The following is an 18,713-nucleotide window of genomic DNA, read 5'->3' as shown; positions in this document are numbered from 1 at the left end:
GCCAAGATCATGCCACTGCACTCCAGCCTGGGGGACACAGCAAGACTCTGTCTCAAAAAAAAAAAAAAAAAAAAAGAAAAGAAAACTGTGAGCTCTCTGGGTGGACACAATGCCAAGGACACCTTGTTTGATGAGTAGACTGTGGGTCTGTTTAAACCCCACTTGCCTTCTTGACCAGGGGACTTCATGCAGTGAACAACCTACACAACCCCTCAGGGCATCCCTGTTGTCTACCCTAAAGCCATTTCCCCTTTTCTCTAATTTTCTGCCAGCTGCATGTCCTTCAGAGGCAGCTGATCAACTTCCCAGCTGCACAATCTGAGGCTAAACTAATCCCAGAAGTCTCATTTCTTTTGCCTCCTATCGGGTCACATGGGTATGTGACAATTCCTACCCATCGGAGTTGGGGGGAAATTGCTGGAAGGCTTAGGAAGGTTTCATTCATTCTTCAAAAGGGACCAAGACAAGAACCAGCCTCTTTCTGCTGTTTTTGAAAGGAATTATTTGTATGTGATGGCTGGATGTGTAGCAGCCCTTTTGGGACCGTGGGATGATACAGCTAAGAAATGGTAGCACAGCATATGAAGATGGATGGAGCTCAGGTGACTGATGACTTTGTGGAGCTGCTAAATTAACTGACCCTGAAGCTGGGCCACTTCTTATCTTGTGTGATATGTATGATTATGGTCTTTGAACCCGTTCATTTCTTTTTCTTTTCTTTTCTTTTTTTTTTTTTTTTTTGAGACGTAGTCTTGCTCTGTCACCCAGACTGGAGTGCAGTGGCACCATCTCGGCTTACTGCAACCTCCGCCTCTTGGGTTCAAGCAATTCTCTTGCCTCAGCCTCCCGAGTAGCTGGGATTACAAGTGTGCACCACCACGCCTGGCTAATTTTTGTATTTTTAGTCGAGACAGGGTTTCACCATGTTGGCCAGGCTAGTCTTGAACTCCTGACCTCAAGTGATTCACCCGCCTCGGCCTCCCAAAGTGCTGAGATTACAGGCATGAGCCACCACGCCAGGCCACTGTTCATTGAGATTTCTGTTACTTGCAGCCCAACGCATCTTCACAGAAGAGATATGGGTCCTGCTCATAGAACCACATGCCTCTCATGCCCGGGCACTCATCTTGAGGGAGCCAGAGAAGGAGAAAAGTTCTCAAAGGACGGGCCAGCATTAGTGCTTGAGTAAGGGGGACAGGTCTGCGGCAATCCCCGTCCACTCCGGCAGGAAGGCTGCCTCTGGCTTAAAGATTTTGAGGAAAGGGGAGTCGGGGAGGGTGTAATTGGCCAGGTAGATGGTGTCCCCACCCGCAAGGTATGCGGCCCAGATCCCGAATGTCCCGATGGTCATGATGGTGTGGTTACACTGTGTGAGTAGAGCAAAATCTTTGGCAGGTGAGCCCTCAATGCCATCGCCAGCAAACACCACATCACTGTGGGAGGTGTCAATGTTCTCCTGACACCAGGCCATGCCATTACTGGTGACCACGAAGATGGGGGAGCTGTAGCGAGCTCGGAACCAGTCCAGGGCCTGCTGTAGGTATCGCCGGTCGGCCACCACCCCCTTCCACACTTTTGGCATGACATGGACATAGTCCCCTCGGCGAACATGGACCCCTACAAAGGTGCCCGGCTGGCTCCCATTTACCTGCAGGCCCCGCAGGAACTTCTGGGCCTCCTCCCGCACGTGGTCGTGCAGGGTGAACTCCTGGAGGATCTCGTGGCGGAGGTGGTGGTAGAAGGTCCAGGAGCAGGGGTAGCCCGTGAGGCGGACGTACTCCCCTGGGATGTGGCGGTACTTCTCCTCCATCCAGTCGTTCAGGTGGTAGTTCTGCCAGGGGATCCTGCTGGCCGTGGTGCTGTGCAGCACCGGCAGGGTGATTCTGAAGATGGGGGCCAGGGTGCTGTGCATCTGGGCCGGGATGAAGGCGGGCCGCCCGTTCATCTTGGCCAGGGCGTACAGCGTGGCGTACTCACCCATCTGGTTCCCCAGGCGGCCTATCGCATTGATTGTCCATATCCCCCTGAGCTGGCTGGGTCCCAGTGCCTTTGATGTTGAGGCTAGCACTGGTATCTGCTCCGGTAACTCCCACATGGCTTGAATCTTCGCTAGCCGCTGCTGAATGTGAAATATAGTGGACACCGTAAAGACAAACAGGATGAAGTGGGCCACGGGAAAGGAGAAAGGCATCTGAACGACCAGCATGGCTGTCAGGGGAGGAAAACGGGACATGTTAGCTGGGAGATGGAGGCCCGGGGCGCTGGTGAACGTGGCCATGCGCTGGTGCGCAGGCATAGTGTGGGTGCATGTGAGTGTGCTTTTACTTCGGGTGTGTAAATACTTGGCACATACTTGCCTATATGCATAGGCATGTATCTCGAGTGTGTTTATACAGATGTGTCTACATTGTGTTCATAGGTGGGTGTGTGTACACAGGTGGATGCGTACACATTGTGTGTAATGTGGATATGGGGGATCCATACATTGTATACATATACAGGTGTGTGCAAAATTGTGCGTGTACATATACAGCTGTGTACAAATGGACATGTGTACATGGTAGTGTATGGGTAGAGATACATCGTGTACATGTAAGGGTATATGTGTAAGTATGTATACACATACATATGTCATCTAGGTGGTTGTGAACACAGCATGTGTGTATATGTGAATGTGTATACATAGCAGTATATATATATATACTTTGTGTATCTATACATTGTATGCATTTTTTGTTTTATTTATTAATTTTTTATTTATTTTTTGAGACAAGATCTTGCTCTGTCACCTGGGCTGGAGTGCAGTGGTGAGAACGTGGCTCACTGTAGCCTCGACCTCCTAGGCTCAAGCAATCCTCCTGCCTTAGCCTCCCGAGTAGTTGGGACTACAGGTGCCCATCACCACGCCCAGCTAACTAAAAACAAATTTTCTTTTGTAGAGATAAGATCTCAGTATGTTGGTCGGGCTGGTCTCAAACTCCTAGGCCAAGTGATCTTCCCACCTTGGCCTCCCAAAGTGCTGGGATTATAGGCGTGAGCTACTGCACCTGGCCCACATTGTATGTTTAAATGTGGGTGTTTATCGTCTGAGTGTACATATGTGGGTGTCTACATATGGTGAGTACAAGTATATGTAGTTATTATTTACTGGCGATCCAGTTTGTAGAGATGTTCTTTTTTTTTTTTTGAAATGGAGTCTCTGTCACCCAGGCTGGAGTGCAATGGCACGATCTCTGCTCACTGCAACCTCTGCCTCCCGGGTTCAAGCTATTCTCCTGTCTCAGCCTCCTGAGTAGCTGGGATTACAGGCACCCACCACCACGCCTGGCTAACTTTTGTATTTTTAGTAGAGACAGGGTTTCACCATGTTGGTCAGGCTAGTCTCGAACTCCTGACCTTGTGATCTGCCTGCCTCAGCCTCGCAAAGTGCTGGGATTACAGGCGTGAGCCACCGCGCCTGGCCCGAGATGTTCATCTTTTGTTTTTATTTTCCTACTTGCCAGAGTCCAGTGCCAGAGATATTAATCTTTGCATGTCCTGCCTGTATCCACTTTGAAGGGAAATTGTCCACCTGGCCTGCCTGCCCTCCTGGCCACAGCCTGTTGAACTTGAGAGGAACACCCAGCTCCACCGTGGACTTTCCATTCATCGGCCACGGCCTATGACAAATGTAGGCTGGCTCTAAAAGATGAGTTGTGGCCAGGCGCAGTGGCTCATGCCTGTAATCCCAGCACTTTGGGAGGACGAGGTGGGCAGATCACCTGAGGTCAGGAGCTGGAGACCAACCTGGCCAACATGATAAGGCCCCGTCTCTATTAAAAATACAAAAATTAGCCAGGTGTGGTGGCGGACGCCCGTAATCCCAGCTACTCGGGAGGCTGAGGCAGGAGAATTGCTTGAACTAGGGAGGCTGAGGCAGGAGAATTGCTTGAACCGGGGAACCCGGGAGGCGGAGGCTGCAGTGAGCCAAGATCATGCCACTGCACTCCAGCCTGGGGGACACAGCAAGACTCCCTCTCAAAAAAAAAAAAAAAAAAAAAGAAAAGAAAAGAAAAAAAAATAGTGAGCTCTCTGGGTGGACACAATGCCAAGGACACCTGGTTTGATGAGTAGACTGTGGGGCTGTTTAAACCCCACTTACTTTCTTGACCAGGGGACTTCCTGCAGTGAACAACCTACACAACCCCTCAGGGCATCCCTGTTGTCTACTCTAAAGCCATTTCCCCTTTTCTCCTTGTTAACACCACCTTAATTTTCTGCAAGCTGCATGTCCTTCAGAGATGGCTGATCAACTTCTCAGCTGCACAATCTGAGGCTAAACTAATTCCAGAAGTCTCATTTCTTTTGCCTCCTATCGGGTCACATGAGTATGTGACAATTCCTACCCATCGGAGTTGAGGGGAAATTGCTGGAAGGCTTAGGAAGGTTTCATTCATTCTTCAAAAGGGACCAAGACAAGAACCAGCCTCTTTCTGCTATTTTTGAAAGGCATTATCTGTATGTGATGGCTGGATGTGTAGCAGCCCTTTTGGGACCGTGAGATGATACAGTTAAGAAATGGTAGCTGGCTGGGCGTGGTGGCTCACGCCTGTAATCCCAGCACTTTGGGAGGCCGAGGCGGGCAGATCACGAGGTCAGGAGATCGAGACCATCCTGGCTAACACGGTGAAACCCCGTCTCTACTAAAAATATATTTTAAAAAATTAGCTGGGTGTGGTGGTGGGCACCTGTTGTCCCAGCTACTCGGGAGGTTGAGGCAGGAGAATGGCGTGAACCCGGGAGGCACAACTTGCAGAAGCCGAGATCACGCCACTGCACTCCAGCCTGGGAGACAGAGCGAGACTCCGTCTCAAAAAAATAAAAAGAAAAAAAAGAAATGGTAGCACAGCATATGAAGATGGATGGAGCTCAGGTGACTGATGACTTTGTGGAGCTGCTAAATTAACTGAGCCTGGTCCGCTTCCAGTCTTGTGTGATATGTATGATTATGGTCTTTGAACCAGTTCACTTCTTTTTCTTTTCTTCTTTTTTTTTTTTTTGAGATGGAGTCTTGCTCTGTAACCCAGGCTGGAGTGCAGTGGCACCATCTTGGCTTACTGCAAACTCTGCCTCCTGGGTTCAAGCGATTCTCTTGCCTCAGCCTCCTGAGTAGCTGGGATTACAGGCGTGCACCACCACACCTGGATAATTTTTGTATTTTTAGTCGGATGGGGTTTTACCATGTTGACCAGGCTGGTCTCGAACTCCTGACCTCAAGTGATGCACCCGCCTCAGCCTCCCAAAGTGCTGGGATTACAGGCGTGAGCCACCGTGCCTAGCCACACAAATTCTAGATAAAGTTCCTTTCTCATCACTACAAAAGTATATCCTTTCACTAAGTCCAAAACAGAATGCTGGACTTGATGACTCAAAGACACATCACCACCAGTGGCTAGGTGCACAAGCTCTGGCCAATTTCAGACTCTCACAGTCACGAGCTGTGTGATTTTGGGCAAGTGACATCACCTCTCTGAGGACTAAAACAGTGTCTGGCACATATACACAGGTGGTAAGTGTTTGCTATTGTCACCCACAAGGCAAAGAATGCTGTTCGTTATAGCCTCTGGGTGAAGAACCTAGGTTTCCCACTTTTGATACTGGGAGTATTGATAGTGGTCAAATGTAGCATTTAAACCATAGATCATAGAACGGGAGGGTAGCCGGGCACAGTGGCTCACGCCTGTAATCCCAGAACTTTCAGAAGCCAAAGTGGGTGGATCACCTGAAGTTAGCAGTTCGAGACCAGTCTGGCCAACATAGCGAAACCCCGTCTCTACTAAAAATACAAAAATTAGCTGGGCGTGGTGGCGTGCACCTGTAATCCCAGCTACTGGGGAGGTTGAGGCAGGAGAATCACTTGATCATGGAGGCAGAGATTGCAGTCAGTAAGCCAAGATCGCGCCACTGCACTCCAGCCTGGGCGACAGAGTAAAATTCCATCTAAAAACAAAACAAAACAAAAAACCCACCCAGGTTTCCCTGTTTCTTTAGGCCTTCATTTTTGAAGGCTCCCATGTCATGTAACACTTGCCTTAAATTCATTTGTTATGCTTGTGTCTGTTAACCTTTTACTGTAGGTGCCCCAGTTGCAAACTTTGTGATAGGTGAGGAAAAGATGCTACTTTTTCTCACCTAAGGAAGGAAGGAAGGAAGGAAGGAAGGGAGGGAGGGAGAAAGGGAGGGAAGGGACAGAGATGATAAAAGGGACAGAGGAAGAGACAAATAGAGAAAAAGACAAGAAGACACAGAGAGAGGCAGGACTAGAGAGACAGAGAGAATGAAACAGACAGGGACCAGGCACGATGGCTCACACATGTAATGCTAGCACTTTGGGAGGCCGAGCTGGGAGGATTGCTTGAGTTCAGGAGTTCGAGATCAGTCTGGACCACATAGTGAGAACTTGTCTCTATTTTAGAGAAAATTAGGCCAGGCGCAGTGGCTCACGCCTGTAATTCCGGCACTTTGGGAGGCCAAGGTGGGGCAGATCACCTGAGGTCAGGAGTTCGAAAGCAGCCTGACCAACAGGGAGAAACCCCGTCTCTACTAAAAATACAAAAATTAGCCAGGCGTGGTGGCACATGCCTGTAATCCCAGCTACTTGGGAGGCTAAGGCAGGAGAACCGCTTGAACCTGGGAGATGGAGGTTGTGGTGAGCTGCGATTGTACCATTACACTACAGCTGCACTCCAGCCTGGGCGACAGAGTCAGGCTCTATCTCAAAAAAAAAAAAAAAAGAAAAAAGAAAAACAGAATGTTCTAGACGGATGTCCCTGCCTCCTTGGTAGCTCCCTACCTCCTTACCCAGGAAGGAGGAAGGTGGCTGCTGAGCGGCCCAGAGCAGGAAGCTGGGCAGTGACCTTGACTTGAACCTGCAGGGAGAGAAGGAAGAGGTGGGGGGGGCCTCACAGAGCGAGCTGCGCTATGAGATTGTGAATTTTTGAGGTTTGGTGAGATGCCCTGCACGGCATGATAAGGAACCTCTTATGTGCTGTGTGACTTTAACCCAGGGCTTTTACCTCTCTGTGTTTCATTGTCCTTGTCTGTCCATCAACAGGGGGTTGTGGGGAGGGATAAAAACAACACCTCCCCGGAGGTTGCAGTGAGCTGAGATCGCACCATTGCACTCCAGTCTGCGCGATGTCTCAAAAAAAAAAAAAAAAAAAAAAAAAAAAAAAAAAAAAAAAAGCCAGTGCAGTGGCTCATGCCTGTAATCCCAGCACTTTGGGAGGCTGAGGCGGGTGGATCGCCTGAGGTCAGGAGTTCGAGACCAGCCTGACTAATATGGTGAAACCCCATTTCTACTAAATACAAAAAAATTAGCCAGGCATGGTGGCTCATGGCTGTAATCTCAGCTACTTGGGAGGCTGAGGAAGGAGAATCGCTTGAACCTGGGAGGCGGAGGTTGCAGTGAGCTGAGATTGTACCATTGCCTTCCAGCCTGGGCAACAAGAGCAAAAGTCCATCTCAAAAAGATACAACAACAAAAACAAACCACACCTCCCTTAGGGCTGTGTGGGCACAAAGGGAAATGCTGTATTACATGGGCTGTCCCTGGTGTTCAGAGCAGAATTGGTGCCCCAAACTCACACTTATGTCAGGCTTGAACCAAGCACCACTCCCATTCTGCCTGAAGGCATTATTTTTTTTGAGTTGCTTTTTTTGTAGGGATGATGGGGAGGGGGGTCTTGCTATGTGGCCCACACTGATCTCAAACTCCTGGCCTCAGGAGGTCCTCTGTTCTCCTTCGTCAGCCTCCCAAAGTGCTGGCATTACAGGCATGAGCCACCACACCTGGTCTATCTTACTGAGATTTTTTTTTTTTTTTTTTTTTTTTTTTTTTTGAGACAGAGTTTTGCTCTTGTTCCCCAGGCTGGAGTGCAATGGCATAATCTTGGCTCACCACAACCTCCACCTCCCAGGTTCAAACAATTCTCCTGCCTCAGCCTCCCGAGTAGCTGGGATTACAGGCATGCACCATCATGCCTGGCTAATTTTGTACTTTTAGTACAGACAGGGTTTCTCCATGTTGGCCAGACTGGTCTCGAACTCCTGACCTCACGTGATCCGCCTGTCTCGGCCTCCCAAAGTGCTGGGATTACAAGCGTCAGCCACCACGCCCAGCCCCATCCACGTCTTTCTATTGCAGCCCGGCTTCCTCCTCTCCCCTCTGTCCCCTACACCCAGCGCCGGCCCTGCCCCTTCGCAGCTCACAGCCCCTTCAGGGCTCCCTATGCCTCTTAAGACAGAATCCCAGTCTCTCGCCTGGCCCCGCACACCCCTCCGGCTTTGTCACCAGCTGTTCCCGTGAAATAACCCAGCTCTCCGCTCACCCGGGGCCCCGTCCTGTCCCCCAGCTCTGAAAGCCTTTCTCTACCCCAACCGCCCCGTGCCCCGGCCAGCTCAGCACGTCCGGCTCAGTCGCACCCCACTGCCTCGAGCCCGCTGTCTTCCTGCACCTCCCCGGGATTCCCGGATTCCCGGCATTATCACTTCCACTCTGGGGAGGAGAACGGAGCTTCAGGCAATAACGTAGGGCCATCACTTGCAAACCCCACCTTTATTCTCCGACCCAGAACAGAAGCGGTGATTCAGAGCGGGTTTAGGGAGTGCAGGAGGGACGGAGCCGCCCTCCCTGGGCAAGGGCAGGGTTCGGAGGTGAGACCAGCAGTTTGGGTTCCATGAAGCCTCTGAGGAGCCTCAGGGTGGAGACGGGAAAGTCGGGTCACCACCAGCTGTGCATAAGCCATCTGCACCATTACTGCCAGGGTGGTTCCTGCAAACTGCTGAGGGGAAGGAGACAAGGAAGGACCTGGTGGCCCGGGGTGGAGAAGGGGAGGGAGGTGGTGGTTGGAGCTCTAGAAACAGATCCACCTGGAAGGAAGTGGGGAGGGAGCTAAGGAGGGCGGCTGGCTGGGGAGGGGGTCCTGGCTGCCGAGGGAGGGACCCTCCTCTCCTGGAGGTCCTGAGTTGGGGGTGCATCCCCGAGGGCACCAGAGACCCACGAGGGCACGCGGGTCCACGTCCCAAATCCCTGCTCTCCGCCTGGGCGTGTGTGCACAGGTGTGCGTGTTGTAGGGTGGGAGAGGAGCCCCCTCACCTTCTCTCACCTGGTCCTGCTGAAGGAAACCGGGACAGAGTGGTTGGGCAGGCACCTCAGCGTTCCCTGTGGGTCTCTCTTCACTCAGGGCCAAAGAAACCCTTCCAGCATCGGTGACTGGCAAACCCCGCCCAGGAGCTACAGGGCTTTCCAGAGCAGGTGTGGCTGGGCTGCGGGAGGGAGGTGAGCCCGTAGCCCCTCCTCCCTCCCCAGTGCCTGCCACAAAGTCCATCTTGTTATCTACCCTTAGCTCCTCCACCTGCACCAGGCACCCCAAGCCTGGCCATAAGGGTGGGGGAGAGAGGCAGGTCAAGGTCGCATCCCCCATCCGGGTCCCCTGGGGGTCTTCCTTGGGGAACTGTTGTGATGCCCCAACAGAAAGGGGCCCCCACTCTGCTCCCCTCCTCCAGGCAGCCAGGAAGGCCTCCAGAAAGGCAGCATGGAGGCGGGGGACAGAGTCCTGCTAGGCCAGGCTCTCGCTGACTCTGAGTCCCCTCAGAGTCTTATATTTATTTATTTAATTATTAATTATTAGTAGTATTACTTTTTGAGAGAGTTTTGCTCTTGTTGCCCAGGCTGGAGTGCAATGGCATGATCTCAGCTCACTGCAACCGCCGCCTCACAAGTTCAAGGGATTCTCCTGTCTCAGCTTCCCAAAGTGCTGGGATTACAGACGTGAGCCACCTCGCCCTGCCTATTTAAAAAAAATTTTTAAATAGAAATGGTCCCGGTGTGGTGACTCACACCTGTAATTCCAGCATTTTGGGAGGCCGAGGCAGGTGGATCACTTGAGGTCAGGAGTTTGAGACCAGTCTGGCCAACATGGTGAAACCCTGTCTCTACTAAAAATGCAAAAATTAGTGTGGCGTGGTGGCGTGCACCTGTAATCCCAGCTACTTGGGAGGCTGAGGCAGGAGAATCACTTGAACTTGAGAGGCAGAGGTTGCAGTAAGCTGAGATTACGCCATTGCACTCCAGCCTGGGAAACAACAGCAAAACTCTGTCTCAAAAAAAAAAAAAAAAAAAAGATGGATGAGGAATTTTACTGAGAGAAGAGGCAGGCACCACCAGAGCTCCCAGCAGCCCTAACAGGAGGAAAGGGAAACCAGCAGCCACTCCCCAGCTTCAGCTAAGCAGCAGGGGGCTAACTACCAGCTACAGAGCTCCCTTAAAACAAACAAAAAAATCAGATCAAGCTTCCCACTCTAACCACCAGTTTGCAGAAAACAGGAGGATAAAGTTGCCAGTGAAACGACACCATGAGGCAGCAATCAGCCCAGTCAAGAATGTGAGCCCGGCAGCAATCAGCCGAGTCCAGAATGTGAGTCCGTCTACAGGACAAACAACCAGTTTCCCTGTGATTCAGCGACAAGGAAAAAAGAAACAGGGTGGGGTGGGGGAGTGGGGAGGTGAGCTGTCATAAAATACCCAAAACCGGTAGGGTGTGGTGGCTCACTCCTGTAATCCCAGCACTCTGGGAGGCCGAGGCGGGCGGATCACGAGGTCAGGAGATCAAGACCATCCTGGCTAACACGGTGAAACCCCGTCTCTACTAAAAATACAAAAAAAAAAAAAAAAAAAAAAAAAAAATTAGCCAGGTGTGGTGGCAGGCGCCTGCAGTCCCAGCTACTCGGGAAGCTGAGGCAGGAGAATGGCATGAACCCCGGGGGCGGAGCCTGCAGTGAGCCGAGATCACGCCACTGCACTCCAGCCTGGGTGACAGAGCAAGACTCCGTCTCAAAAAAAAAAAAAAAAAAATACATAAAACAGATTTGGGGCTCAGAGGCTTAGCAACAGACTTTCCAACTCCATGACTGTCCCACAGATGTTCCAAAGTCATGGGAATGAGCTGGGCGTAGTGGCTCATGCCTGCAATCCCAGCACTTTGGGAGGTCGAGGCAGGAGGATCACCTGAGGTCAGGAGTTTGAGACCAGCCTAGCCAACATTTTTTTAAGTGAAACTCCATCTCTACTAAAAATACAAAATTAGCTGGGCATGGTGGTACACACCTGTAATCCCAGCTACTCAGGAGGCTAGGGGAGGAGAATTCCTTGAACCTGGGAGGCAGAAGTTGCAGTGAGCCGAGATGGTACCACTGCACTCCAGCCTGGGTGACAGAGCAAGACTCTGTCTCAAAAATAAAACAAAGTCCTGAGAATGCAGGACAAACCTTAATTGCGTAACTTTTATTGTCGCTGACCCCAGCTGCATAAATGCTGTGGTAGCATCCTAGGACCTCCACTGTGACAACTAAAAACAACCCCCACAGATTCCCATAACTCCCCCAGGGGGACAGCACCCCGGAATTCAGGACTGCTGCCCTAAACCCTCTGTTTTCCATTTCAGCTTTTCCTTACTGGTGCACGCCCCCATGCTTGGCCACCACGGCCAATTTCAAGCTACCAATAAGAGATCATTGAACATGGAATTGGAAAGAAATGCACAGTAATACATTGTTCTATAGTAAGTCTTCTTACTATGGCAAACACTTACCAGCCAGTTCTCTGGAGAAAAAAACACACTGTATGGTAGTATCTGCCAATTTGTGTGCCAATGTATGTGCTCACTGCAACCTCCGCCTCCTGGGCTCAAATGATTCTCCTGCCTTGGCCTCCTGAGTAGCTGGGACTACAGGTGTCTGTCACCACACTCAGTTAATTTTGTGTTTTTTTGTAGAGATGGGGTCTCACTATGTTACCCAGGCTGGCCTCGAACTCCTGAGCTCAAAGCGATCCTCCTGCCTCAGCCTCCCAAAGTGCTGGGATTACAGGTGTGAACCATCTTGCCTGGCCTATTTACATTTATTATGTCTGTGTAATAGGCTTGCTATAGAACAATGTAATACTGTGCATTTCTTTCCAATTGCATGTTCAATGATCTCATATTGGTAGCTTGAAATTGGCCGTGGTGGCCAGGCATGGGGGCGTGCACCTGTAATCCCAGCTACTCGGGAGGCTGAGGCAGGAGCATAGTTTGAAGCCAGAAGTTAAAGACCAGCCTGGGCAACATAGCAAGACCTTGTCTCTAAAAAAATAAAGAAAATTAGCCAGACATGGTGGCACATGTCTGTAGTCCCAGCTACTTGAGAGGCTGAGGCAAGAGAAGCCCAGGAGGTCCAGAGTCAGCTATGATCCTGACACAGCACTCCAGTCTGAGTGACAGAGAAAGATCCTGCGTCTGAAAAATTAAAAAATAAATCTGGGCACAGTTGTTCATGCCTGTAATCCCAGCACTTTGGGAAGCTGAGGCAAGCGGACTGCTTGAGACCAGGAGTTTGAGACCAGCCTGGTTAACATGCTGTAACGAGTCTCTACTAAAAATACAAAAATTACCTGGGTGTGGTGGTGCACACCTGTAGTCCCAGCTACTCGGGAAGCTGAGGCACGAGAATTGCTTGAACCTGGGAGGTGGAGGTTGCAGTGAGCCGAGATCACGCCACTGCACTCCAGCCTGGGTGACAGAATGAGACTCCATCTCAAGAAAAAAATTTAAAAAGTTTTTTTAAACACAAGTGTGTGAGGGTGGCTGTCCAGGGACACAAGGACACCGAAGAATTGTGATCAGTGCTTCCAGTACGGGGAAAAGTGGAACTCATTTATACAGGTAAAAATGGAGAGGTCAAACACGGTGGCTAATGCCTGTAATCCCAGCACTTTGGGAGGCCAAGGCAGGTGGATCATTTGAGGTCATGAGTTTGAGACCAGCCTGGTCAACATAGTGAAGCCCTGTCTCTACTAAAAAAAAAAAAAAAAAAAATACAAAAATTAGCTGGCTGTGTGGTGGTGAGCACCTGTAATCTCAGCTACCTGGGAGGCTGAGGCAGAAGAATTGCTTGAACCTGGGAGGCAGAGGCGGGGCAGGGTGGAGGTTTCAGTGTTCTGAGATCGCACCACTGCACTCCAGCCTGGGCAAAAGAGCAAGACTCTGTCTAAAACAAACAAACAAAACAAACGAAAAACCAACAACAACAACAACAACAAATGGAGATCGTGAGCAGAATCACAGCATTTTGCATACATAAGATTAGATTGACAGTTATAAGATTAGATTAGGTGCAGTGGCTCACTTTGAGAGGGTGGCGGGCTGATCATGAGGTCAGGAGTTTGAGAACAGCCTGGCCAACCCTGGTGAAACCCCATCTCTACTAGATACAAAAAATTAGCCGGGCATGGTGGCTGTGCCTGTGATCCCAGCTACTCGGGAGGCTGAAGCAGGAGAATTGCTTGAACCTGGGAGTCAGAGGTTGCATTGAGCCAATATCGTGCCATTGCTCTCCAGCCTGGGTGACAGGGTGAGACTCCGTCTCAAAAAAAAAAAAAAAAAAAAAAAAAAAAAGCCGGGTGCGGTGGCTCACGCCTGTCATCCCAGCACTTTGGGAGGCTGAGGCGGGCGGATCATGAGGTCAAGAGATCGAGACCATCCTGGCTAACATGGTGAAACCCCATCTCTACTAAAAATTTTTTAAAAATTTTAAAAATTAGCTGGGCATGGTGGCGGGCACCTGTAGTCCCAGCTACTCCGGAGGCTGAGGCAGGAGAATGGCGTGAACCCAGGAGGCAGAGCTTGCAGTGAGCTGAGATCACGCCACTGCACTCCAGCCTGGGCGACAGAGCGAGACTCCGTCTCGAAAAAAAAAAAATTGTAGGCCGGGCACGGTGGCTCATGCCTGTAATCCCAGCACTTTGGGGGGCTGAGGCAGGCAGATCACGAAGTCAGGAGATCGAGACCATCCTGGCTAACATGGTAAAACCCCGTCTCTACTAAAGCTACAAAAAGTAGCCAGGCATGGTGGTGGGCGCCTGTAGTCCCAGCTACTCAGGAGGCTGAGGCAGAAGAATGGTGTGAACCCGGGAGGCAGAGCTTGCAGTGAGCAGAGATCACGCCACTGCACTCCAGCCTGGGCTACAGAGCAAGACTTATCTCAAAAAAAAAAGAAAGAAAGAAAGAAATTTACTCTTTCTGGACGGGCGGGGTGAGGTGGCTCACGCCTATAATCCCAGCACTTTGGGAGGCCAAGGCAGGTGAATCATTTCAGGACTGAAGTTTGAGAGCAGCCTGGGCAACATAGTGAAACCCTGTGTCTACAAAAAATGCAAAAATTAGCCGGGCATGGTGGTGCACATCTGTAATCCCATCTATTCAGAAGGCTGAGGAATGAGAATCACTTGAGCCCAGGAGACAGAGGTTGCAGTGAGCTGAGATCGCACCACTGCACTCCAGCCTGGGTGACAGGGCAAGACTCTGTCTCAAAAAAAATGTTTTTAAAGGCCTGGCGTGGTGGCTCATGCCTGTAATCCCAGCACTTTGGGAGGCCGAGGCAGGCAGATCACCTGAGGTCAGGAGTTCAAGACCAGCCTGGCTAACGTGGTGAAACTGTCTTCCACTAAAAATACAAAAAATTAACCGGGCTTGGTGGCATGCGCCTGTAATCCCAGCTGCTTGGTAGGGTGAGGCAGGAGAATCGCTTGAACTCAGGAGGGGTGGCTGCAGTGAGCTGAAATCATGCCACTGTATTTCAGCTTGGGCAACAAGAGGGAAACTCCATCTCAAAAAAAAAAGAAAATTAAATTTATTCTTTCTGAGAGCCCCTACCCATGAGGGTTTCATCTGCATTAAAAGACTGCCCTCTGTAGCCAGGCTTTTCTTCTCTCTTCCATAACCTGTCTCACCAGTCTCCAAGCCCTGATTCTTCTTTAACCTCAGAGTGACATAAAAACTTCGTCGGGCACGGTGGCTCAGCCAGGCGTGGTGGTTCACGCCTGTAATCCCAGCACTTTGGGAGGCTGAGGCGGGCAGATCACTTGAGGTCGGCAGTTCGAAACCGGCCTGACCAACATGGAGAAATCCCGTCTCTACTAAAAATACAAAATTAGCCGGGCATGGTGGCGCATGTCTGTAATCTCAGCTATTCAGGAGGCTGAGGAGGGAGAATCGCTTGAACCCGGGAGGCAGAGGTTGCGGTGAGCCGAGATCGCACCATTGCACTCCAGCCTGGGGAACAAGAGCGAAACTCTGTCTCAAAAAACAGCTTCAGCTATCTGGCCCTTTCTCTGAGTTGGCGTATTTTCTGTGAGTCTTGTGTGCACATAATAAAACGTGTATTCCTTTTTCCTGCTACCTGGCTATTATTAGTTTGATTTATGTAGACTCAAATTTTTTAACCTCCAGGGGAAACATTTTAACTTCCCTACAGTTCTGGCACTGTGAGCAGGATGCAAATCAAATCACTCTGTTTCGGAGCCTACAGATGGTTTTCTGGGACAAATGATAAATAGCTGGCAGAAAAAGGTGAGATTTCTTACCAGCTCCTTGGATCTCTGCCTGTGGGACCCGGTCCAGTAAAGGTGGTAAAAGTCTTTGTTTTTTTCCCTTTCCAATATTGGATTAATGGGAAAAAACGTATGTGAACTAGTTTGCTTATAAAATAAATTGGTGGGCCGGGTGTGGTGACTCATGTCTGTAATCCCAGCACTGTGGGAGGCTGAGGCTGAAGGATCGTTTGAAGCCAGGAGTTCAAGAGCACCCTGGACAACATAGCAAGAGCTATCTCTGCCAAAATTTTATTTATTATTATTTTATTTATTTTTATTTATTTATTTATTCCAAGACAGAGTTTCACTCTTGTTGCCCAGGCTAGAGTACAATGGCACAATCTCGGCTCACCGCAACCTCTGCCACCCAGGTTCTAGCGATTCTCCTGCCTCAGCCTCCCGAGTAGCTGGGATTACAGGCGTGCGCCACCACGCCCGGCTAATTTTTGTATTTTTAGTAGAGACGGGGGTTTCACCAAGTTGGTCAGGCTGGTCTCGAACTCCTGACCTCAGGTGATCCACCTGTCCCGGCCTCCCAAAGTGCTGGGATTACAGGCATGAGCCACCACGCCAAGCCTTCTAAAAATGTGGAAAATAGCCAGGCATGGTGGTGTATGCCTGTGGTCCCAGCTACTTTGGAGGCCGAGGTGGGAAGATCACTTGAGCCCAGGAGATAGAGGCTGCAGTGAGTCACAGTGGTGCCACTGCACTCCAGCCTGAGCGACAGAGCAAGAGCTTGTCTCAAAAAAAGAAAAAAAAGACTTGTTTCCTCATCTACCTCCACTCTTTCTTCCTTTTGTCTCCTTCAATAGCACATGAAGAGATTTAAAAGAGACGAGTTAATGGGTGCAGCACACCAACATGGCACATATATACATATGTAACAAACCTGCACGTTGTGCACATGTACCCTAGAACTTAAAGTATAATAAAAAATATATATATAAAATAAAATAAAAAAGAGAGTTTTAGTGATTCTGAGACTCCTTGAGGAGCCCAGCCAAAGCACCACAGACTTCCTTTTTGGGGTCTTCTGTCTTCCTCATGGAGCCCCAAGAGTCGAGGGTGGGGTCTAATCCTCTGCTCTCTTTTGCACTAAACTCCCTGATCTCTTTGGCTTTTGAAGGGCCAAGGGTTACTTTCTTCTCTTTTTTTTGAGAGAGAGTCTTGCTCTTGTTGCCCAGGCTGGAGTGCAATGGCACGATCTCGGCTCACCACAACCTCTGCCTCCCAGGTTCAAGCGATTCTCCTGCCTTAGCCTCCTGAGTAGCTAGGATTACAGGCATGTGCCACCGTGCCCGGCTAATTTTGTATTTTTAGTAGAGATGGGGTTTCTCCATGTTGGTCAGGCTGGTCCTGAACTCCCGACCTCAGGTGATCCACCCGCCTCGGTCTCCCAAAGTGCTGGGATTACAGATGTGAGCCACCACGCCGGGCCCACAATGGTTACTTTCTCCCATCCAAGTACTAACCAGGCCCGACCCTGCTTAGCTTCCGAGATCAGACGAGATCGGGCGCGTTCAGGGTGGTATGGCCGTAGACCACAATGGTTACTTTCTAAGGTAAGAAAGCACTTGACCTTTGTTCATGAGATAACTAAGTAGTTACTGTCAATAGCTACAATTTTGAAGATAACTGACAAGGCTGGAATGAATGGTTATTACCACAGCGGGCAAATTTTATCCTCCTCATTTCTTCACGCATTTAGATAAGAAAAGACCCAGATTTCTGACTGAGCCAAGCAGAACTGACAGTAAAGTGTGCCTTGCAGCCCAGGCTGAGTGTGGGAGCTTTTGACAGCCTGTCCCTGGGGCATTTTCCTCTTGGGCTTTGCCACTGGTCTAGGGGATCAGGGATTCAGCCTAGGAATGGGATGCTTGATTTCTGGGATCCAGGAGCTCTGCCTTCCAGCTGTGCCTGCTTTTTATATAGGTGAGGCTTAGGCCATTCCTGGAAACTCCACGTGCTTTCTCGGCTTTATCTGTAAATGGACTCAGTAATCCAGATAAAAAACAGAAAGTAGGGCTGCCCGTGGTGGCTCACACCCGTAATTGCAGCACTTTGGGAGGCCAGGCGGGCAGATCACCTGAGATCGGGAGTTTCAGACCAGCCTGATGAACATGGAGAAACACCCCCTGCCCCCCCACCACCCCGTCTCCACTAAAAATGCAAAATTAGCTGGGCGTGGTGGTGGGCTACTGTAATCCCAGCTACTCAGGAGGCTGAGGCAGGAGAATCACTTGAACCCAGGAGGCGGAGGTGGTGGTGAGCCGAGATCGTGCCATTGCACTCCAGCCTGGGCAAAAAGAGCGAAACTCCGTCTCAAAAAAAAAAAGGAAAAAAGAAAAGAAAAGAAAAGAAAGAGAACCAGAACAGAAAGTAGGCCAGCACGCCTATAATCGCAACACTTTGGGGGCTGAAGGTGGGAGGATCTCTTGAGGTCAGGTGTTTGAGATCAGACTAGGCAACAGAGGGAGAACCAATCTCAAAAACAACAAAAGAACTTACATTCTTTCCTTTGCCTTGAGATATAAATTGATATCCTGTTTTCTTTAAAATTTGGCTGGGCCCGGTGGCTTACGCCTGTCATCCCAGCACTTTGGGAGGCCAAGGAGGGCGGATCACTTCAGGCCAGGAATTTGAGACTAGCCTGGGAAACATGGCGAACCCCATCTCTACTAAAAATACAAAAATTAGCCAGGCATGGTGGAGCACGCCTGTAAATCCCAGCTACTCAGATGGCTGAGGCACAAGAATTTCTTGAGCCCAGGATGCAGAGGTTGCAGTGAGCTGAGATCGAGCCACTGCACTCCAGCTTAGGTGACAGAGCAAGACTCTGTCTCAAAAATAAATAAATAGGCTGGGTGCGGTGGCTCACGCCTATAACCTAGCACTTTGGGAGGCTGAGGCAAGAAGATCCCTTAAACCCAGGAGTTCAAGACCAGCCTGGGCAACATAGTGAGACCCCGTCTCTACAAAAAAATACAAAAATTAGCCAGGTGTGGTGGTGAGTGCCTGTGGTCCCAGCTACTCGGGAGGCTGAGGCGGGAGGATCACTTGAGCCCGGGAGGCAGAGGTTGCAGTGAGTTGTGTTTGCACCACTGCACGCCAACCTGGGTGACAGAGTGAGACTCTGTCTCAAAAATAAACAAATAAAATATTATAATAGAGCATATATAGAAACCTCATCTCTGGCACTTTGTATTGGCATTGCAGATGAAGTACGGGAGATGATTGATATTCAGTAATGGTGCTGGGAGATTTG

General features: G+C 50.1%; 1 protein-coding gene across 3 annotated transcripts; it reads right to left on the bottom strand.

Annotated features, from left to right (window-relative positions):
• Positions 1 to 88: 88 nt before the first annotated feature.
• On the bottom strand, positions 89 to 9,311 carry LOC129019790 (galactoside alpha-(1,2)-fucosyltransferase 2). 3 transcript variants are annotated; one of them, XM_054463089.2, is made up of 2 exons: positions 9,137 to 9,311; positions 89 to 2,208 (listed from the first exon to the last, which is right to left on the bottom strand). In XM_054463089.2, exon 2 carries the CDS (start codon positions 2,204 to 2,206, stop codon positions 1,175 to 1,177), a length of 1,032 nt encoding a protein of 343 aa, XP_054319064.1. In that variant the 5' UTR covers positions 2,207 to 2,208; positions 9,137 to 9,311; the 3' UTR covers positions 89 to 1,174. The 3 variants fall into 3 exon arrangements, 2 of the variants coding, with proteins under 2 accessions (XP_054319064.1, XP_054319062.1); XM_054463087.2 differs by having other exon boundaries at positions 9,147 to 9,311; XR_010124839.1 differs by lacking the exon at positions 89 to 2,208 and adding an exon at positions 8,677 to 8,848 and having other exon boundaries at positions 9,147 to 9,311.
• Positions 9,312 to 18,713: the final 9,402 nt, after the last annotated feature.

This window comes from Pongo pygmaeus, chromosome 20, assembly GCF_028885625.2.
Source record: "Pongo pygmaeus isolate AG05252 chromosome 20, NHGRI_mPonPyg2-v2.0_pri, whole genome shotgun sequence".
Taxonomy (NCBI): Eukaryota; Metazoa; Chordata; class Mammalia; order Primates; family Hominidae; genus Pongo; species Pongo pygmaeus.
The sequence above is the reverse complement of the archived record's forward strand: the minus strand, read 5'-3'. Positions and strand labels throughout refer to the sequence as shown.